The sequence below is a fragment of the Zonotrichia albicollis genome, chromosome 6 (genome assembly GCF_047830755.1).
Source record: "Zonotrichia albicollis isolate bZonAlb1 chromosome 6, bZonAlb1.hap1, whole genome shotgun sequence".
Classification (NCBI taxonomy): Eukaryota; Metazoa; Chordata; class Aves; order Passeriformes; family Passerellidae; genus Zonotrichia; species Zonotrichia albicollis.
In genome coordinates this window covers 8960520-8982273 of record NC_133824.1, presented here as the reverse complement: position 1 = coordinate 8982273, position 21754 = coordinate 8960520, and the positions used below count along the sequence as shown (strand labels likewise).

At 39.1% G+C, this 21754-nt stretch overlaps 1 protein-coding gene across 10 annotated transcripts in view; it reads left to right on the top strand.

Moving 5' to 3' along the window:
- Positions 1-21754, top strand: part of UNC79 (unc-79 homolog, NALCN channel complex subunit) — a 108290-nt gene that overhangs the window by 27512 nt on the left and 59024 nt on the right. For all 10 annotated transcript variants that reach the window (XM_074542438.1, XM_026791224.2, XM_014264467.3 and 7 more), the window contains 15 exons: positions 777-948; positions 3275-3505; positions 6064-6254; positions 7094-7217; positions 8497-8637; positions 9953-10174; positions 10806-11033; positions 12379-12520; positions 12913-12992; positions 13077-13225; positions 14245-14402; positions 14741-14922; positions 16180-16381; positions 17975-18154; positions 19177-19242. In XM_074542438.1, coding sequence (XP_074398539.1) covers positions 777-948; positions 3275-3505; positions 6064-6254; positions 7094-7217; positions 8497-8637; positions 9953-10174; positions 10806-11033; positions 12379-12520; positions 12913-12992; positions 13077-13225; positions 14245-14402; positions 14741-14922; positions 16180-16381; positions 17975-18154; positions 19177-19242 — 2468 coding nt within the window. The remainder of the gene's footprint in view (positions 1-776; positions 949-3274; positions 3506-6063; positions 6255-7093; positions 7218-8496; positions 8638-9952; positions 10175-10805; positions 11034-12378; positions 12521-12912; positions 12993-13076; positions 13226-14244; positions 14403-14740; positions 14923-16179; positions 16382-17974; positions 18155-19176; positions 19243-21754) is intronic.

Here is a 21754-nt window from a genome sequence, read left to right as displayed (position 1 = left end):
GACATGATGAATATGAGTCAGCAGTGTGCCTTGGTGGCCAAGAAGGCCAATAGCATCCTGGCCTGTGTCAGGAATTGTGTGGCCAGCAGGAACAGGGAGGTCATTCTTCCCCTGTACTTGGCACTGGTGAGACCCCATCTTGAGTGCTGTGCTCAGTTCTGGGCCCCTCAGTTTGGGAGGGACATTGAGATGCTCGAGCACGTCCAGAGGGAGGCAACAAGGCTGGTGAGGGGCTTGGAGCACAAGTCCTACAAGGAATGTTTGAAGGAGTTGGGGTTGTTTAGCCTGGAGAAGAGGAGGCTTAGAGATGAACTTATTGCTCTCTACAACTTCCTGAAGGGAGGTTGTAGGCAGGTGAGAGTTGGTCTCTTCCACCAGGCAGCAAGTGACAGAACAGGAGGACACAGATATTAGGAAAAAATTTTTCACCAAAAGAATAATAAAGTACTGGAATACTCTTCCCAGGGAGGTGGTAGAATCACCATTTCTGGATGTGTTTAAAAAAAGACCAGACATGGCACTTGATGCTATAGACTAGTTGAGGTGTTAGGCATAGGTTGGACTCGATGATCTTAGAGGACTCTTCCAACCTCGTTATTCTGTGATTTTGTGAGTGCTGTCCTGATGAGGAGGGCAGCCTGGAATCCTAGAATTTGATGTTACTTTGTTTCAGGAAAGTGATGACATGATATGGTTTAACATCTAGTTACTCTTGATTAGATTCCTGTATCCACTGCAGGAAAGGTGTATTCACTGACCACAGGTTTGTTTTACAGCTTGCTGAAAGAAGCAGAGTTTCATGCAGAGCAGAGGGAGCATGAACTCAACCGAAGGAGGCAGATGGGCCTCTCCTCTTCTCATCACTCCCTGGACAACACAGACTTTGATAATAAAGATGATGACAAGCATGACCAACGCCTCCTGAGCCAGTTTGGAATATGGTTCTTGGTAAGAAATTCTTGCTTTCTTCTCTGTTCGTGGTTGCCTCCCCTTTACTTTCTGAAGTCTGTTTTGCCTCTATTTTTTCCCACACTTCTTGGCTTTAATTGGAGACATACTCTGAATTGTAAGCAAGAATTTTTCCTGTGAAGCTGTCAGACTTGGAGATTTCATAACTAGCTTGGGTGGAGCTGCTGACTGTCTCTGAGTCTGCTACAAAGTATGTAACAGAATTATTCACTCCTTTTTTTAATTGAGTTCTGTTTTCTTCTGTTCACAAGTGCCCCCTGGTGAGCTGCATTTTTTTAATTTTAAAAGGCAGTTCCCTAAAAATTCATTTTCCCCTTTCAGTTTTCAACATCACTTTCTGGAAACAGAGCTTTCTCTCTTACCTCTGAATAGGCAGGAGGATTCTTAGTGGGATGTTGTTCCTTCCTGAAGTCAGCTTGATCAAGTTGTGTCAGTCAGTCTACTCCATTCACCTGGTGTGAATGACAGCATGAAGCCCTGTGTTCTACCCCTACAGCAGCTACCAGAGATTATTCCAAAACAGCAGGATTGCTCCTGGCTAGGTCATGAGCAGGCCAGGCTGCAGCTTCACAGATCCTCAGAAACTGCATTCTGCAGTTCTCCTTAAGGAGAATTCTTTTCCTCAGGCTCTTTCCAAGGCACCCTTCCTCTCAGGCTCTCTCTTCAGTCACCCAGTGACAGGTGAGCAAATAGCAGGACCCTCATCCATTCTCTAAACAGAGGTAGGATCTCTGGATGGCAGGATGGTAGATGTGGAGTTCCATAGTACCAAAAGAGCTGCTCTGCAGTTTCAAGGAACTACATGAATAAACTTTATATTCTGCTGACATCTTGTGGGTTTTGTTGTTTAACGTTGTTTTAGAAGTAAAGACGTCTCTTTTTTTTTTTTTATTGTGCCATGTACATTTATTCTGTATTAAATAATGTTTTATAAAGACTAAAGGTCTATATTTCCAGAAGTAGAATTAAGTGCAAACAGAACAGATTATGTTTTCTTTGTACATGCCTCATCCCTGACATTCAAAGTGTACCTTTCTGTGGTAGGGAGGAAGAATATACAATGCCTCCATTCTATTCCTGTAAAAAATCTCTTGATCTCTCTGTAGTGGGTATTGACAGCGATGACCACACAGGTTGTGAGAAATCTTGGGTTGCTGTTTTCCTCCATAAAATGACTATCTTTCATGCAGAAACTGGATAAGGGCTCGAGAGTTCCTTTTAAAAAGGCTGCCAGCTGATACTGCCTTTGAGTTAATGCTCAACTGAGCCAAGCACAAGGAAGAAAACACTTGAGCTTCAACCTGCAATCAAGTAAAAGACTGTACTTTGAATTGGCAAGAGGGTTGGTGGCTGCCTCATCTCAAGAAAAATCAGGGAGGAAAAAACAATGGGTTCTGGTTTCTCTGGGAAGGAGAGCTGTCATTTTTTTCTCCAGATACCTGTTGTTCACTCACTGCCAGGCTGTGGTCACCAGTTTCAGACTGCCGAGTGCTGAGGGTGCAGTTTTCACTAGGAAATGACAATGAATAGCTGATAGGTAGTTAAAGGAGCTTCCCAATTCTCCTGTCATCCATTCTCTGCATTCAGTGCAGCAACCTGACTTGAAACTTTGTCTCCTCTACCCAGAGGGTGCCAAGAGCTCAAACATCAGGTAATTAATGGCTTAGCAGTGTGCTGGCCTGTGAGCTGGGGTAGAAACTTGGTCTCAGATTTGTGACAGCTTTACAGTCCAGGTATCATTTTAGAGAGTTTGGAGAAGGGGTGAAGAATGTTAATCATTATGTGGGAATTTCTGTGTACTTAAAACTCATATTCATGCCCCAAATGAGGACAGAAATTCAATGTTGGAATCTTTGTGCAAAGTAAAGATCACTTATTACATTAGGTAGGCATTTTCTTTCAGAATTTTTGGAGTTCTTGATTTGAATTGTCTTTTTATCTAATATATGTGTGTGTATGTATTGCATATATTTTACTAGATTTACAGTAGCTTCTGAAATTAAAAGTAATTTTAAAGTTTAAACCAAAAAGTTTGTCAAAGCACTCTATACTAATTTTTTTCAGTGTTGAAAGTAAACAAAAAATTCAGTCCCTGTTTTTGTTTTTCCCATTTTATTGTTATTTTCTGGTTAGGAAATGTTTTGTCAATTGTCCTGTACCAACCTCTACTTAAAACTGATAATTTCATTTGTCTCCTGTGCAATCTGCATCCTCATAACTCTGAGAATATGCAAAATCTAGTAGACCAAAATTTTCCCCCCTTTAATTCTAGAAATGAAAGTTGGTTTGCGTTTCTCTCTTCCAGGTGAGCCTTTGCACTCCCAGTGAGAATACACCCACAGAGAGTTTGGCGAGGCTGGTCAGCATGGTGTTCCAGTGGTTTCACTCTACAGCTTACATGATGGATGATGAAGTTGGTAGCCTGGTTGAGAAGCTGAAGCCCCAGTTTGTTACCAAGTGGCTGAAGACTGTTTGTGATGTCAGGTTTGATGTCATGGTTATGTGCCTCCTGCCCAAGCCAATGGAGTTTGCCAGGGTAAGAATGATTTATCTGAGGGATCCCTCATTTGCTGCAGAGATTAAGGTCTTGAGTAAAATCACCTTTTCTTTCCCAGCTCTGACAACACAAAGAAATCTCAGTATAGAGGGAGCACTGGAAATTGGGAATTTTTCTGTCACAGACATGTTTTATGAAAAGTCCTGTCCTTAGGATTTTTTCTCCTGAGAAGCTGAGAGGCCTCAGAAACAAAATCTAAACAATGATTATCTGCTGCTGTGGAATGCAACAGGTGGATCTCTGATTGGTCTCATGTGATTGTTTCTATTTAATGGCCAATCACAGTCCAGCTGTCCAGACTGTCTCGATCAGTCACAAGCCTTTGTTATCATTCCTTTTCTATTCTTAGCTAGCCTTCTGATGAAATCCTTTCTTCTATTCTTTTAGTTTTAATATAATATGTATAATAAAATAATAAATCAAGTCTTCTGAAACATAGAGTCAACATTCTCATCTCTTCCCTCATCCTAAGCCCCCTGTGAGCACCACCACATTTTTCCTTTTCACAGCATTTCTAGTTTTACTTTGTTAGAAAGTAGGCATTTTTTACAATGATGTGAAGGCAGTTTGGAAGAATATTATAGGTATTGAAAGATACTGTATGTTTTTGATAGTGGCACATTTCCATTATGCTGCTGAAGTACCCAGACATGTATTTGCTAAAAGGTATCATTTGCCTACTCCCAGATGTAAGCCTATCCTTTAGTGATATTTCTTTGTTCTTTGCATACTTCATCTCTGCAGCTGTGAATTAAGGTTTTTGAAATCACACAGTTGTTACTGAAGGGAACTCTGGGAACACTGATGCTAACATCAGAGACCTAATTTGAGTGACTCAATTAAGATCCCAGTCTGACATGGTTTGCCTTGTTGCTGATGGAGAGAGAGAGGTTTATCTGGCAGGTTGTCCAGGGTGCCTAAGTACAACTATTGGTGCAGCCTCTTCTAAAAAGAATCATTCTTTCTGTCCATTAGTTATGAAGCAGAACTCACCACTTAATCGTGCTTTTGTAAGACTTTTTTTTTTTCTTTGTGACTCTCAGAGGACATGTTGGGCTTGTTTCCTAAAATTAAGTGGCTAGACTTGGAAGAGCCATAAAGACTTCACGTGATGTATTTCATCATCAGACATGAACTGTACATTGTGGGTTTTTCCTGATGTAATGTATGGGATTTGCTGTACATGTGCAGGCCAGCATGGACATGTTTTACTCAGTAACCATTGCTGCTGGGATGCTAGTAAGTCATCTGGGGCACACTGAGAGGTGGATGGATGCTTCAAATGTTAGAAACTGAACAAAAGAGACCATGGCTTTGAGATCAAGGGATGAAAGAAGGACTGAAGCTCATGCTGTAATCTCTTGCAGTTTTTTTTCTTGGATCCAGCCCTTCTTTTCAGTTTTTTTACCCCCTACAGCCATACTTAAGACTGGACCAAAAACTTGCCAGATTTGCCAGACTTCACTAGAACATGAAGACAAATAGCCATGAAATTAGCTGTGATGAATGAAGGAAAAATAGTTTGCTGGCTGAGATTACCAGTAATTGTTGCCAAAACAGCAGGCATCTCTAGAGCTATTAGTCAGGAACAGCAGATGTGAGCTGAGGTCAGTTAGAATAATTAATCTCTGTATGCCAATTACTTATATACTTAGAAGCATATTTTTTTGCTTCTATCACTGGGAACCTTTGTTCAAAAAACCCTGAACTAACACCCATGAAAGAACACCTTGTACAGAACAAGTTTTTCAGAATAAAGACCCAGTACTGTAACAAGTTTCCCAGAGCAAAAAATTGATGTTGCAAGTTTGACCAAATAAATCTGTGCCTTTTTGAGAATTATAAATAATAATACACTGAATCAATCCCTGGAAGTGAGCAAACTTCATTTAAGTCTTGGACAAGGCTTTTGTGGACTGTCAGTGAAATTAAGGAGGAAAAAACAATGTAGCTCCATGGCTGAATTCTAAATTCTGCCTTGAAGTTATTAACGATCACCTTCAAAAATTTTCTGGCTGCAACACACTGAGCAAATTTGTGATAATGAGGAAGTTACAGGGACTAGAAATGTTATTCTTTGTGGTATTCACATTCTCTGAAAAAAATTTCTTCGCCCAGGGTTTTTCTCCTGGGGAAGCTGAAAGGCAGTGAGAGGCCTCAGAGAAAAGGAAAACAATTCTTATCTCATTTGCTTCTCCTGTGTTGTGCTCATGTGGAATGTGTTTGGAGATTGTTTACCCAAGGTGATTGTTTGATTGGACTCTAGTGTGAGTTGTTTTGACCCATTGGCCAATTAGGGCCAAGCTGTGCCAGGACTCTGGAAAAAGTCACGAGTTTTCGTTATTATCTTTTTAACATGCAGTAAGTATCTTTTCTGTGTTCTATGGTATAGTATAGTATTCTTTAATAAAATACAGTATAATAAAGTAATAAATTAGCCTTCTGATAAGATGGAGTCAGATGCATCATTCTCTCCCCTCATTGGTGGACCTGCATTTACAATAGTTCATCAGTATGGTTTTTTGAAATACCCACAGGTTGGTGGATACTGGGACAAATCATGTAGTGCTGTAACCCAGTTAAAAGAAGGGCTGAACCGAATCCTTTGCTTGATTCCATACAATGTGATAAACCAGTCAGTGTGGGAGTGTATCATGCCAGAGTGGCTGGAAGCTATAAGGACAGAAGTGCCCGATAACCAACTGAAAGAGTTTCGGGAAGTGCTGAGGTATGTAGGCATATGTTGGAATCATTCTGGTTTTGCATATGTTTGTTGTGGGTTTTAGCATTGTAAGATGGTGACAACTAATTAAAATGTCTGTGTGTGCAATAGGCAGTAGTGAGTGAATGCTTTGGATTTGTTTTTGCATCCTATGTTGAAAGGATTTAAGTTTGGGAAAGTTTTCTTTTATTGCCCCCCATATCTTTGAGTCGAGAGCCAACTACATGGATTCTTCTTTGATGTGATCAATGAATATTTTTAGAAATTTTTAGAAAGCTGGTCCTTCCTGAATCATGTTGGAAGGACCATCTTTCTCCTCCTTTCCAGTTGATGAGAAATGGTGGGGATTAGTAGAGCTATATTTGTTTAGCTGATATCTTCCCCTTTGAGCAAAGGAAACACCAGAATAAGATTGGTGGTGGAATCATAATTTTATGTCTGGTTTATGACTTTGATGGTAAAACTTCACATTGTCTTTGAACTGATGACAGGGCTCTGAAACTGACTGTAAGTTAATATTTGTAGGTATTGCTGTAAACTTTTTTTAATGCAAACATGGAATAATGAACTACTGAGATGAGAAGTTTTCCGAATTTTGCATTGGATGTTGGAAAAGATATTGCTATCAAATGAAACTGGGCATATGTGGTATGAATTCTTAAGGTGCATCACCAAATTCAGAGATGGCCTTGTATAGTCAGGACAGGTGGTATCAGCAGCCTAGCTCAGCTCCCGTGGAGGGTGAGGCTGCAAGTAAGATTAGCTTCCTACCAGTTTTCTGTTCTGTCTCACACAGTGTATGCCATGCTAACTCAGTGATGCTACATTTTTGTTCTATTTTTCAGCAAAATGTTTGACACTGAGCTCTGTCCTCTGCCTTTCTCCTTGGAGGAGATGTTTGGGTTTATTAGCTGTCGATTCACAGGGTATCCATCTTCTGTGCAAGAGCAGGCTTTGCTCTGGCTGCATGTAAGTGTCCTTGCTTGATAAGTCATGCTGAAACAGCTGATAATTTTGAAAAAGAATCTGCTTTTCTGAAGTTGATGCACCCCTTCAGCCCTTTGCTTAGCTCCACAATATAAGGATGGTTGGTAGACAGACCCTGAGTGTTGCCAACCCATCATGAGCAATGACCTAGCTGACAAGGTGGGAAGCAGTCAAAGGTTGCACTCAGTAATCTTGGGGGTCTTTTGTAACCTAAATGATTTTGCGATTCTTTAAAAATGGAAGCCTGGGAATTTCTTTAACCTTTTTTAAAGAAAACCTTTGTTGTCAGTTGGGTCTTTAGAGCCATTCAGCTGGCTGACTTTTTTACAGCATTACTTTTCAGTCTCCACAGAAATTGGTCTGTAGATTCTAAAATTAATTCCAGACTCCAGAAACAGCTGTAGTTGTTTCTGCATATGAAGAGCTGGATTAGACTAGCTCTGTACCCACCAAGTCTTCTGCTGCTCTCGCCTTTTTTGTGCTATATTTGCCCACAAAACTGGCGTTCACCCAATGTTACAGGGAGCTACAGGGATAATCATGTCAGATGAGGGCAATGAATTCAAAAAGGGTACAAAATTTTCCACAGCACCTCAAAATAATACCTGTACTTTTCATTATTGCTTCTTTCCTGCTGAGGATTATTTTAATTAAACCTCTACAAAGACCAATTTACCTGACTGTAATTTTAAGTTTTTAGGTCTACAGAGTTTTCAAGTAAAGCATGATTATTTTTAGATTTTTCTTGAATTAATAACACTTAATGACAAGTGCAAATGAGTTTATATTTATCTGAGTAACAGAGGCATAATAGATTGGTAATGTTCTCCAAGTGATGTGCAATTAACAATTCTGTCACTATGTTGACACCTGTAGGCTACCATTCTGAACAAATTCTTAGAATAAAATAAACAATTCAGTTTTAAGGAATAATTAAAAAAAAGTTATTAATTCAAATATTGGTAATATTTCTGCTTTACAGAAATATTTTTGTGGAATTGCTGCACATCCCTGTGTGTTTGTGCATGAAACTGCTCTCAAGGTGCACCAAGTGGATGCCAACAAATATTTTGAAAGTGCCTGTTTTATTTTGCCCTGATTATAACAGAAATCTAAGCTTGCAGCTCACCTCATTGAATACCAAAATTAAATGCAGAGAATTTGCTGAGCTGAGGATCATGTTACAAAAGTGCATCTAAAGTAGCTGGTGTTTGTGATCCAACTTGAAACTCATGCTTTCTTATTTATTGTCTTTCCTTAGGTGTTGTCTGAACTAGACATTGTGGTTCCTCTTCAGTTACTAATCAGCATGTTTTCTGATGGAGTTAATTCTGTAAAAGAATTAGCAAATCAAAGAAAATCAAGAGTCAGTGAACTGGCAGGAAATCTTGCAGCTCGGAGGGTAACTGTTATTTATCCTGCCTATTTTTTTTTGCTTATGACAATCTTCCTGATAGAGTCCACATGAAGAATTAAAAAACATCTTTCAATATGGCAGCATTTGATTGAAAACAGTATACATTTTGAAAATCAAAGAAAATTGGCATGACTTCAGTTAATATTGCTCTGTCATATAAAAGAGTAATGGTAACACAGGTAGGAACTCAGTATCTTTTTCAAGCTGTTTGATTCTTTGCATCAGGAACAAACTGTTATGGACAACTGGTCATCCAGAATGACCTTCTGTATTCTGGTGTGAATTTGGTGGGCCCAGGTATATTTTGAAAGAGTGAGAGAGAAAAATTTATTTCTGATTCCCTGCATTTTTTGTACCAAACACAAGAGATGCAGAATGTGATCTAAAGTTGTCTGTCAAAGGCTTATGGTCTGGAAGAAAATATGTACAAATACATAGGTACTATGCATACTTGGTCTGATGTGACTTAATTTCTCAGTAGTTTGGATGAAGTGCTTCAAGGACACCAGGAACAAGGTTGCTTGAAAGATCTGATTCCTTACATTTAAGGAACTAGAGCATCTAGGCAGTTGATGACTTCTTACATGTGGTCTGCTGGTCTTCTGATACAGCTCTGCAGAGAGCACTGCCATACCTAGCCCATGATCACTTCTAAACTAAGCAGAAAAAATGATTAAACTTTCCGTCTGGTCTTTCAGACCATAGCTGGTATGAAAATTGACCTGGTGTGTCATCTAAGTGTGTATCTCCCTGCAATGCCTAGAAGTTTTCAGGGTGTTTTAGCTGGCCTGCTGTGGTGTGGGCATAAATCAGTGCAGACATACACAACTTACTGCCCTTGTGTTTAGTTAATTTCCAGCTAGCTGTATCCTTGGTACAATCTAAGTTAACAAAGTTCTCTTGGGGTGGGCTCCTTTATTAGCTTCCTGCTATTAAAGTCAGTGTCCATGGATTATGGAGAAGATCACTGTAACCTGATGGCTACAGGTTACTTTTACTGCCTGCACCAATTTTCAGTTTGGTTTTGGATGTTGAAATTCTCCTTAGAGGAATAACATAATGGATGTCAGCTACTTAGCTTGAGAGAATGTATCATCTGGGCAGAATATGGTTCCTGTACTTCCACTGTATCTTATCGTTCAGTGGTGTTAATAAGGGACACTGGTATATTTTGCAAAAAAAGCTACACAAGGGAGTGTCAGGGCTGTCAGAGTTCTTGCTATTTTTGGCATTTCTTATAGAATGAGATTGCTTAAGTGTCTGACAGTCATTTGGACATGTTGATTTTTTATGTTTTCAGGTGAGCGTTGCTTCTGACCCTGGGCGCAGAGTTCAGCACAACATGCTGAGTCCTTTCCCAAGCCCCTTCCAGAGCCCATTTCGGAGCCCGATACGTAGTCCTTTTCAGAGCCCTTTCAAGAATTTTGGACATCCTAGTGGAAAAACAATTGATTTTGAGTGTGAAGATGAGGAAATGAATCTTAATTGCTTCATTCTGATGTTTGATCTAATCCTGAAGCAGGTACTTGCAGAAGAAAAACATCCACATGGAAGGAACGCTGAAGTTCTGTAGTCACTTTTGGCTCTCCTTTATTCATTCTCCTTAGGGCCTGGCATTGATTCTTTTAACCCTGTATTGATTCTCTTTCTGCTCAGGGCCTGGCATGAAGTATAAGGCATTTAAATCCCAGTGCAGCTGTCATCTGTCTTTATCTCTATAGAAATTATAGGTTAATGGTCAAAGAAGTTAGATAGCTCCACATTCAGATTATTTATTAACCTGACACTAGTGAAAGAGCTTCTCCTTGGAGCTTTGTTTATTTTTACAGACTAGAGGCAGAGATTTGTTGATAAGCTTAGGATATCAGTTTTTGGATAGCTAAGTTTCTACATTGTGAATTCAAGGACACTTGTTTTGGATTACAGTCTCCAGGTAAAATTAATAGATTATATTCTGGAAATTGTCTATTTACTTTAGCTTTTTGAGCTTGGGCCTCAACGCCAATGGCAATTTAAAATTCTGAGTTACAGTTTATCTCAAATTCTTCCCAGTACTGTAATATAAAACTAGCAGAAATGTAGGAAGAGACAGATGGTTTATACTCTGCTTTTTAAATTAATAATAAATCCTTACTCTTTTCACTTTCTTTCAGATGGAACTCCAGGATGATGGTGTCACTTTGGGCTTAGAGAACAGCATCTCAAAAGATATAATATCCATCATAAACAACGTGTTTCAGGCGCCCTGGGGTGGTTCTCACACCTGTCAGAAAGATGAAAAATCAGTTGAATGTGGTCTGTGCCAGTCCAGCATTCTGTGTTACCAGCTAGGTTTTGAGCTGCTGGAGCAGCTTGCTCCAAAGGAAGAAATCAGGCTTGTGGTAAGTAGAACAGGAAAGAATCTGTATTATCGGTGTGCTGCAACTCCTTCACTATTCTCATTCCATTGTGCTCAGGAAGAAAAGCTACACTGGCTTTTGGCATGAAGGATTTGGGAGGTTAAGGCAAAATGCCATTGAACTGTAAAATTTCCTGAGTTTGAACTGATTCAAAGAACCCAGGGAAAATGGCAATATTCGTCCACCATGAACTCTTCCCCCATGAACACTGAAGTGCTATTTCACTTTGGACATGCATCACTCCAATCCTACTGTGTCTCAAATAAAATGTAAAGTGTTAATACTTACCTTTTGTTAAAAGCAAGGGGTGGATACTTTGAAATGATTAATGATTTTGAGTGAAGCAGCTGTCAAGTGAGCACGCCTTTGCTGGAGCTTGACTGTTTGAAATCCTGAACACTGTGTGAAAAATGATTTTACTTCAGGTTGAGTATCCAACTTTATCAGACCCAGATATGTACTCTCTAGTCACTAGTTATCATTAAAGTTCACTGTAGCTTTGCAGAAGTATTGGAAAATTTCGTGTGGTGGTGGTGGTCTGATGAATTTATTTTAAGCTGGATATCTATTACATGTAACTGTTCCATCTGGTAGTTGAGAAGAAGGCATCATTCCATTTATTCTGATGCTCATTTGCTGTAGTGTGTTAGTAGCAGATTTATATTAGCTTTTTTCTTCCATGGAGGGAATAGTGATGGCTTGTTATGTGTCAAATTCTCAGAATTTCATTTCATGTGTATGCGAGAAGTAGATATTTTCCACATAGTAGTCAATATAGTATTTATGCTAGAAAAATCATCTCATGCCCCTCCAGTGCAGATTCTCATCTCAATAGCAAATTAGTGAGTAGTGCAGTCTTTTGGGTGCTGGCACACTTCCAGACTTCACCCTGAAATTTACAACATAAATATCATAATGGGAGCCTTTAATCCTGTGCTCCTTGCCACACAGGCTGGAGTTTACAGTTTTCAGTGTAAAAGTGGCTGAGGTAGGTCCTGCCCCTAAGCCTGTAACTCCACAGTAGTGCAGGAAACACCCTGCTCCTGTCTGTTATTCCTTTCAGGCAAGGATGACAAACTTGGTGAAGTATTGGCCCTAGATTGAATCCACCTCAGCTCCAATATGGATATACAGTTTCTGTTAAATCAATGTCAGAAACATACTTAGATATGCAGGTGATTTGAGTGCATAAATATACAAGGAACTAAACAAAGAATGCCTCATTTGAGCTCAGTTTGTCACACCAAATGTAGCTTAGTCAGCAGGATATGGCCTCATTTATGTAGGTAACATCAAGAAATGAATTTAACTTATTATATTCTTAAAGGAGCCCACAGATAACCTCGAGGATAGTCTTCTGTATACTAGACCTGAGTTTATTATAGGAACTGAAGGAGAAGAGGAAGACAAATCAGCACCAAAGCATGGAGAAAACCCAGGAAATCACACAGAGACCACAGAAAATGCCGGTAGGTAGAGGCTGAAAAGGTTATTGCACTAAGGCTTTAAGAGAAATGCTTATACTCATATACAGTACAAGCAGTCTTTTAAGTCCAACAGTGCACAGTCACTTTATTTATCATGCATTTAATTCTTTCAACATATTAATTGGATAGGCTGTAAAAAAGTTGATAGCAAGTGTGACTGTCTCCCAAAAGTGTTAAAAGAAGTCTAGGCTTTTTGAACATATAAAGTAGCCAAAACATTAGATGCCACATTCCATGCTATGCAAACTTTGCTGACTGCAGGATTAATGTGCCTAGAATTAATTTGTCTCTCATCACCTTGACATCCTTTAGTTTCACTTTGAATTCATAGATAAAAGAATTTTAATATTGTTTGTAACTTACATTTTTAACAGCAATAAAGAATGACACAGAAAGGAAGTTTTGTTATCAGCAGCTTCCAGTTACCTTGAAGCTCATATACACAATATTGCAGGTAACATTGATTACTTGTTAGTTTAGTTTGTATTGTTGGTGAAGTGATGTCATTGTGTTGAGAGAGAAACATCTGTTTACACAGGAAATGTCAAGGTTTGAAGAACCAGACATTCTTTTTAACATGCTGAATTGTCTGAAGATCCTGTGTCTTCATGGGGAATGCCTGTATATAGCAAGAAAAGACCATCCACAATTTCTTGCCTATATTCAAGATCACATGTTGATTGCCAGGTGGGTTATTATTGCACATTTTGTCTTCACACTTCATTGGTTCTCCAGGTATACATCTTTGTTAGTGCCAAAGAATTTGCAAGTTTACTATGGGAAATTAACAAGAGTGGTAGAGGAATTGTGGAAAGATTAAGAAAGTTATTGCACAGGCTAATTAAGATGTAAATGAAGTCAAGGTAACCCTGCAGTGTCCATCATAGCTACTCCATTGTGAGCCACCTCTTTTGCAATGAGTCAGACTCTCATATTCAATAATACCATTACCTGAGACTGATGTGTCTTCCTATACTCTACAAAATAAAATAAAGGATGTTGTGAAGGCAGGCGCACAGTTTATAGGGCCTTAGCATTAAAGCTGAGACAACAATAGTATTTCACCTTATTTTTTGTGAGGGACAGGAAATTTGTTCACTTAGAGTGAATTGGATTGTAATCTGTGCCTTTTAAGATTCTCTTTGGAGAAAGGGACTTCTGAAGAAAACTAGCTGAGTAAACATCATCATATCATTGTCTGAAATACTGTTTGTCAGCACTTAACAGGCTGCTCTGTATTAATTTCACTGAGTATCTCTCAAGACTGAGGGTTTTAACAGCCTAGAGAATCTGTCCTGAATCTATACCAGCAAATTGTGAATATCCAGCTTCTTAGTTATTTGTGGATGCACATGATTTTTGGTGTCAAGGTAGTTCATGTGGCTTATGTGGTCATGCTGAAACTCCTAATTCGTAGCACAGACTGCGTTCCATGACAGTTGTCTTGAACTAGGCAAACTCTTTCAAAATGAAATACTTCAGAGTGAGGAATATTTGAACCTGGATTTTCAATAAAAAATGCTGTAGTTGAAGATTTGCAAGTAGCTCTGTTTTCCTACTCTGTTTTTACTACAATCACTCTGTAGTATTCACATAAATGCCCAGCATGGCTCATAGAGATTTTCATGGAAAGTTCTTTACATTTAGAAGAAAGGATATCAAGGGAGTGTCTTTATAAGCAGGCTTGCTCTTTTTTGTCTTGCCAGCTTATGGGGAGTTGTGAAGTCTGAATTTTCTCAGCTTTCTTCCCTGGCAGTCCCACTTCTTCTTCATGCCCTTTCACTTCCTCATGGAGCTGACATTTTCTGGACAATCATAAACAGCAATTTCAACAGTAAGGACTGGAAGATGAGATTTGAAGCAGGTAGGCCTGAGAAATATACTTTATTTTCTCTTTGTTTCTTCTCTGAAGAAGTAGAGCTTTCTCTGCAGTAACTGAGGAGACATATAGCAGATGATGAACTTTTTGCTGCTTTGCAGAGTTTTGAAGATAGTTTGGTGCTAAACTATGGCAAAACAGTGTGCAGTAAAATAAAGGGGAAGATGAGACATTTTGGATAATAAAAATCAAAATTATAGCTCTTTCTAGCTATTTTTCTTTGTTACTTTCTCAGCTGTGCATATTTCTATGTATTAATCTGTGTATTAATCAGTACATAAAGCATTGCCTGAATGAATATGCCTCCTGTCTCACTGCTACAGTTGAGAAAGTGGCTGTGTTGTGCAGATTTTTGGACATTCACTCTGTGACAAAAAACCACCTACTGAAGTACTCTTTGGCTCATGCATTCTGCTGTTTCCTGACTGCTGTGGAAGATGTCAACCCAGCAGTGGCTACAAGAGCTGGACTATTACTTGACACCATAAAGAGGCCAGCTCTACAGGTGAGTGTGCTACATGGGAAAAAATACATTCCAGTGGGAAGCTGCCTTTTCACCTGGAGTTCCCATGTACAGCATCACAGTCCCTGCTAATACCTCTTTAGGCAAGCATTACTGGTCTTGGTACTTGGCATATGCACAAAATAACCAAGGGGAATGATACTGCCCTACCCCAACTTGGAATCATGGAAAAAATAATTCTTAAGATCAAGTTTAACCATAAATATTTTGATGGCTGCAGAGGATTATTGTGTTTGAACTGCTGTTGTAGAAAATGACTTTTTTTGATTATTTGAAAATAATTTGGTATTTTACAATTAAAAAAATAAATTTCTAAGTCTTTTGAGACCCTGCTGAGCTCACAGTGAGAAAATATATTTGAGCAAAAACAAACCTGATTTTGATCTTTTCAAGATTCACTTAGACATGTAATATTATGAGTGTCAGAGAGCCTGCCAGTCATGATTCTCATGATTAAATCTAAACAGATACCTAAGCAAGAAAAGCAAGATAAAAAATAAATTTCATAGAACAATTTGGTTCTAGTTCTGTGGAGAATAGAATGAATATGTATTTTAAAGATCTCAGGGTTACTGCCTACAAAAAGCTGTTAATGTTTGCTGGTTTAATTCCATTTGGTACATTTTCAAAATAATTTCCAGAGAAATTGAGTTCAATGACACTATTTCTGAACCTGGGTTCAATGAGACCAGTATACTGCACTTTCATATTCAATATGTCGGCTTTCTTATCAAACATAAATCTTGACAGTCCAGTCAAAATTTTAGTGCAGATATTGTACAGAAGAATTTTCAGGCTAAGTGCCTCTGATACACTTCGCAGTCTAATCTTGCTTTCCCTGTTTAACCTTGGTGATTCATTCTTTTTGTAATTAAGGGCTTGATTCAGTTACATAAATGTGACATTTTTCTCAGATGGGGAGCATGAGCAAAGCACTTTGATATTATGTACCAAATATGCAGTAGGATAGAACTTTGCCTGTACCTTTCTATTACCCAAAATCTTAGAAAATTCTTCATTCAAAATATGATGCTAATTTATCTCTTTACTTACCTTACTCTCTCCCTGATACCAGTAGCATTAGTTCTGATTTAAAGGTCTTGGTAGAAAAAGGAGCTAAACCTTGATCCTATATTAACCGACAGGAGAAGTTATGAGCTTTGACCTCCCTTTATTTAAAAAATCCTTAAGAGATCTCATATCTCAGTTATATGTTGTTTTCTTTGTTTCCCTCTATAGGGTCTCTGCCTCTGCCTTGATTTCCAGTTTGACACAGTTGTCAAGGATAGGCCCACAATTCTTAGTAAGCTTTTGCTACTTCATTTTCTAAAAGCAGATATCCCAGCTTTGAGCTGGGAGTTCTTTGTGAATCGCTTTGAGACCCTGAGTTTGGAGGCTCAGCTTCATCTGGACTGCAACAAAGAATTTCCTTTCCCAACAAGTAAGCATATTTCAAATGAATCTGATTGCTTTTTACCAGCTTCTGGAATTTTAGCTGCTTGCAAGAGTCTGGCAGAGTTGCAGGTCTCATGTATATAAATTCTCTGAAATTTAGTAATCTTTGAGGCCAAAATAAAATAAATTGAAGTTAGCAGTTTTTACTTCCTGAATACAGATTAGGCTGTTGCACTTTTGGGTGTTGTGTTTTGCTCATTAGAATGTGATTACCAGCCTTGGTTGAATTGTGGTCTGATTCTATGATCACCTGCAACCCACACTAACCCACTTGCTCTATTGTAGAAGTTCTAATGCTGTCACAGTTGCTGTTCTTCAAGTCCCAGATCATGCCCAGTCCTGTCCTGTGGTGGTCTGTACAAAGTCAGCCCTAGGAGCTGTTTGACCCTCTGAAAAGCCCCAATGTGTGTGGCACAGTGTAAGAGATACATGGACTCCTAGAGCCAGTGCTCAGTTAACTATTTTTGCAGTGACAAATGTTTTTAAATGTTTGTCCTGTTCGTACTTGATTTCTAAATGAGAAACCAAATCTTCCTTTCACTAGAGAGGCACTAAAAATTAATTCATGTATAAATTTTTAGAATGCTGAATAATTGAAAACTTCCTAACCCAAGTGGTGGCCTATGAGTCAGATCTATTTCCATTTCCTGGAGGAGATGGGAGCAGCTGTTTGAACAGTGCATGTTCCCTCAGCAGCCTAATGCTTCCTTCTACATTTGCATGGAGCCCAGTACCTAAAAAAGTCTAGGTGCTGTGACTGCTCCACAGAACAGGGGTGGAACTGCAAAGGTATTTTCTTCTCCATATGTGAGTAGCTTGATCCAATGCTGGGAACTGCTGGGGTGGCCTGAGGAGGATGTCTTGACACTAGTTTCTGACACCTCTGGCTGCAAATGTAGGGCAGTATCTTTAAATGGGAATATTTTTGAGTGATTTAAAATAAGCACAAGAAAATGATCAGATTTCTTTTGAACATTTTTCTTTGCCGTTTCAAAGAGATGGGTGATGCAAAGGATGGGCTCACTGACTTCAGTCACTCAGATGATTAAACTCAAAGGGTTCCAGTGCACTGTAGATATAAGTGTGAAAAAGTATTGGTGATCCCATTAAGACATGCAGTGATACTGCTGATAACACCACTGTAACTCCATAATCTACACTCACAGAATTTTGAATTCAAAATCAGGATGGTAGGTGCAGGCAGAACAGCAGGTTAGTAAGGCAAAACTAGAGGCCATGGTTAGGTTTGAGTACACCAAATGTGATCCATACTTGTGAGATTTCTGCTGTTTTAAATGGGGGCACCTCATATTCTCTTAGCCTGAAATTCAGTTTTTGGCTTCAAGAATCTGTTTTTGACCAACATAATCTTTTAACACAGTTATGCCTCTTGGGGCTGTATGGTTTTCAGAATGAGAGCATGCACATGAGTACCTTGCAGATGGACCCCGTGGGCCCATTTGAAACTTTCTTGGCTGAAGTGGGACCCGGGGCCCAGTTGCATTTGGCACTTGGCAGCAGTAGGACCCCTCCCTGTGGTGTGGAATGAATCCTAACTTGGTCCATTGCATTTGCAAAGCTATCACTGCTGTCAGGACAAACGTGGCCAACCTCAGTGATGCGGCAATGTGGAAGATCAAGAGGGCTCGTTTCGCGCGTAACCGCCAGAAGAGCGTGCGCTCCCTGCGGGACAGCGTCAAGGGACCCGCCGAGTCCAAGAGAGCGCTCTCCCTTCCCGAAACCCTAACCACCAAAATTCGTTGAGTACCTGTTTATGTTTGTGTGACACACCTCTGGCTTCTCCCCATGGATCGTATCCCGTCGATGGGTACACATTGGAGTTGTCAATATTTATCCAATAGGTTTCTGATAATGACAAGTTAGGGCATTTGACAAAGAACATAGACAAATTGTGTCTAGATGTGTCTGTTTAAAAGGCCAGAATAAAATGCTCCAAAACTAGTTTGTCTTTTCTAGATCTTTATTTTTATTTGTGGCTAATATGCAGTGGTTTTGTCTTAAATAGATACAGATTTTACTGAAAAAATCCTCTATTACTAATACATTTATTAATTATAATTATTAATCAGTGCATGCAGCATATGCTAGATGTCTTAAAAACAGCTGTTAATGGCTCAAATGCGTTTTTGAATATATTCAGCATTCTGTTGGTAAGGAAACAATGTCCATGCAACATGTCTTTCCTGATGGCTTCTACAGGAGGACTTAGTGCTGGAAAACCATGGGATTGTCTGGAGTGCCATGCAGATACCTTTCCTAGCAGAAATGAAGCTTGTCTGTTCTCATTTAGAGAATTTTGCAAACACAAATTATTCTTTATGTTTAAATTGAACCTCTCACATTGCTCTTACCCATGTAATAGGAACTGATAAAACTTTCAAACCTGGTTGCTAGTGAACAATTAACTTAAAAGGTAATTTTCTTTCCAACACTGCAATATATATTCTTTCCAACACAGTCCCCCTGAATATTTTGGAATTCTTAGGTAATCCTTCATGACCAATTACTGATGCTGCACAGGGACTCCTGTGTGCTGACTCTTGTACCAGCAAAATTAAATGATGGAGAAAATTAGAGTTATAGAACATAGTGCACAAAATCTGTAGGGCACACAAATGACATGTTCCAAGCAGTTACACTCATTGCCTGACAGCAGTGCATGAGTAAATGAACATAAATGTGCTAGCACTGAATATATGCTAAGTGTAAGATGTCAGTGCTGCCTTATTAAACAGAGTTGCTCTTGTTTTTTTTCTAAAGCTGTGAGCTTGACCAGACATGAGCAGTCTGCACCAGCACTTGGAGGAACACCAGAGCAAACACCAGGTGGGTGTGACAAAAGAGGTGTATTTTGATGGAACAGGAAAAGGAAGGCTCTAACTCTGACTTTCTTGCTGAATCATGAGATAAACTTGCACAAGATGGAAGTTGTCTAAATGAATCACCTCAGCATGGTTCCAAAAAGTGTAAATTGAAATTTTTCTCTCAGTCTGTACTGAAAGCTGCCTCTAGTTGTAAGACAGACTTTGGAATCCGTCAGCTACGCCAGCAGTGCCTCACCCTCCTGTGTTTGATTGCCCACAAGTAAATATTTGCTAGACTGGCCCCATGGGTCAGTTGTTTTGAGTCAGATCTGTGGGTCCTTCAGATTTTAAAGACAGCAGACAGAATGCTTTTGCCTGTCAGCACTGTATATTACACTCTGCGTTCTTATAAATATCTCAAGTCCCTTATTTTGTATTTACTGACATTTTCTGAAGATGTCACCGTTCTGTCAGGCTTCTGTAGAATAGGTAGCACAGCAGGATCCAAGGAATCTCTTAATAATTGTGGCTACTGACAGTTATTGCTCTGAGTGCGGTGTAGGCTGATGATTTGGAAATGAAAAGATGTCAGATCCAGATCTTTTAATGTTCTGTCTTCAAGACTAGAAATACTTCCAACAGATGCAAATTCCTAATCAAAATATATCAGCTTATTTGATGATCAGCTGAAAAGAAGATACCTTGTCACTGTGGGAGCTGACTAAGCTGTGAAATGAAACAGGGGAATTTCTGAGTTCTCAGGATATAGTCATGCTGTGCTAGCCCAGTGAGAGCTGGAAATAAACTAGTTCCTTACAGAACATATGTGTGGGTTGTCACAGGCTCACAGAGGGAACAAGTGACATCATGATGCAATAAACAGGTATATCAGTGGATGATTGTTCTTCATTTAACAGCACCAACCACCTGCTAAATACTGGGCTTAAAGGAATTTGTTGCATAAGAACTGTCAGTCCCACAGTAGGCGTTGTTACCCTTTGTGGTTTTATTAGATGTATTTTGGTATTGCTACACTTTACTTTCCAGGCTTAGGTAGTTCATCACCTAAGGTTAAAACAAAGTTTCCACTAAAAATGTGTATATAAAATGTTTCATGCATCTAATAACTACTGAGCTCAAGAAAATTCTGATAATATGATTCAGGATATGACGGATGATTTGGAAACTAGAAGACTAATTACTGTCCCTTTTCTCCTGCCCAATATTTATTATTTCTTCCCAAAAGCTTGTATGTTTGTAAAAAAATTTTTTGAGGTTTGTTTCAGTTTTTAATGCTACATTGGCAGTACTGAGCATATGTGTTTCAGCTAAGGAACTGACTGACTCCTAAATGGAGGATGTACATCTGTTGTAGAAAAACATGTATTTTATACATAGCCCTTGAATGAACCAGTTTTCATGCTCATCTGTTCTTTCTAGATGTAAACCAGGCATCCTTGCACAGTCTAAATGCAAGCTGAATTCAGTGTGCATTCTGTATGGATTAAGCACCAGGATAATGTTCCTATGTTCTGTGCAGTATCCTGGACAGTCAGTGAGAGAGTTTCAGTGAAGGGGATCACAGTTGGGATGATGAACCCTGCTATAATCCTGATCTGCTGTTTTATGTTACATTGTGATATACCTTAAAGTAATTTGAAGGTGAAAGGGTCTAGGATATAAGGCACACATGAATAAAGAGATGAATCTTTGGAGATAAGGCTAGATTGAATTAGGGCGTGGAGGCTGTGTATTACCTGGCTGTGTGTTTGGTGATGTGAGAAGGTTTTGATGAGGGCTGGGTAGGATAGGTGTCTGTATCTGTATACCTTGTATAGGCACATACAAATGCTCGTGAATTTTAAGGGATAAAAGTTACCCTAGCCACTGTAAAGACAGAGCTGTCTTGGATTTGCATTCCAAGCTTGGATTTAAACAGCCTCATGTGGTATCATGTGTATCTTCTGTTGATGAAATGAATGTTTAGTTCAGGCCTGATATAACCTAAGACTCATTCCAGACAGCAGAAGAAGTTTTCCAGGCTGTGAAGATCTGGATTAAACTGTATTGTACAGTTTCTGTAGTTGTAAAGAAGTAGTTCTCCATTGCTGGATTTTTGCAGGTTCCTACATCAGAAATAAAAATGGGGTGAATGACATTCCATAGACTTGATCCTTAGTACAGCTGTGACAAATCAGGGTGAAGCTCTGTTCACTCTATCCTGCTGTATAGTTTTCTTTGAGGGTACAGTATGAGAAATGAGCTCTTTAATGCATCAGAAAGTGCAGTAATATTTCTGGTAAAGTAAAATGTCAGGAAAAGTCCTGGGAAGTGTCTGTTAGCTTGTGTTAGAGTTATGAAACACTTTTGAAATTTAATATTTTATCACTGAGGTTCTAAATTACATTGTTCAGCAGGTGAAAATAAAATGGTTTAAGCTTTTCAGATTAATTACTCTTTGGATTCTATTTGGAGAACCAGTATTTATTTAGAGCCCAATGATCTTTTCATTAGTTTCATCTTATCTCCTTTAA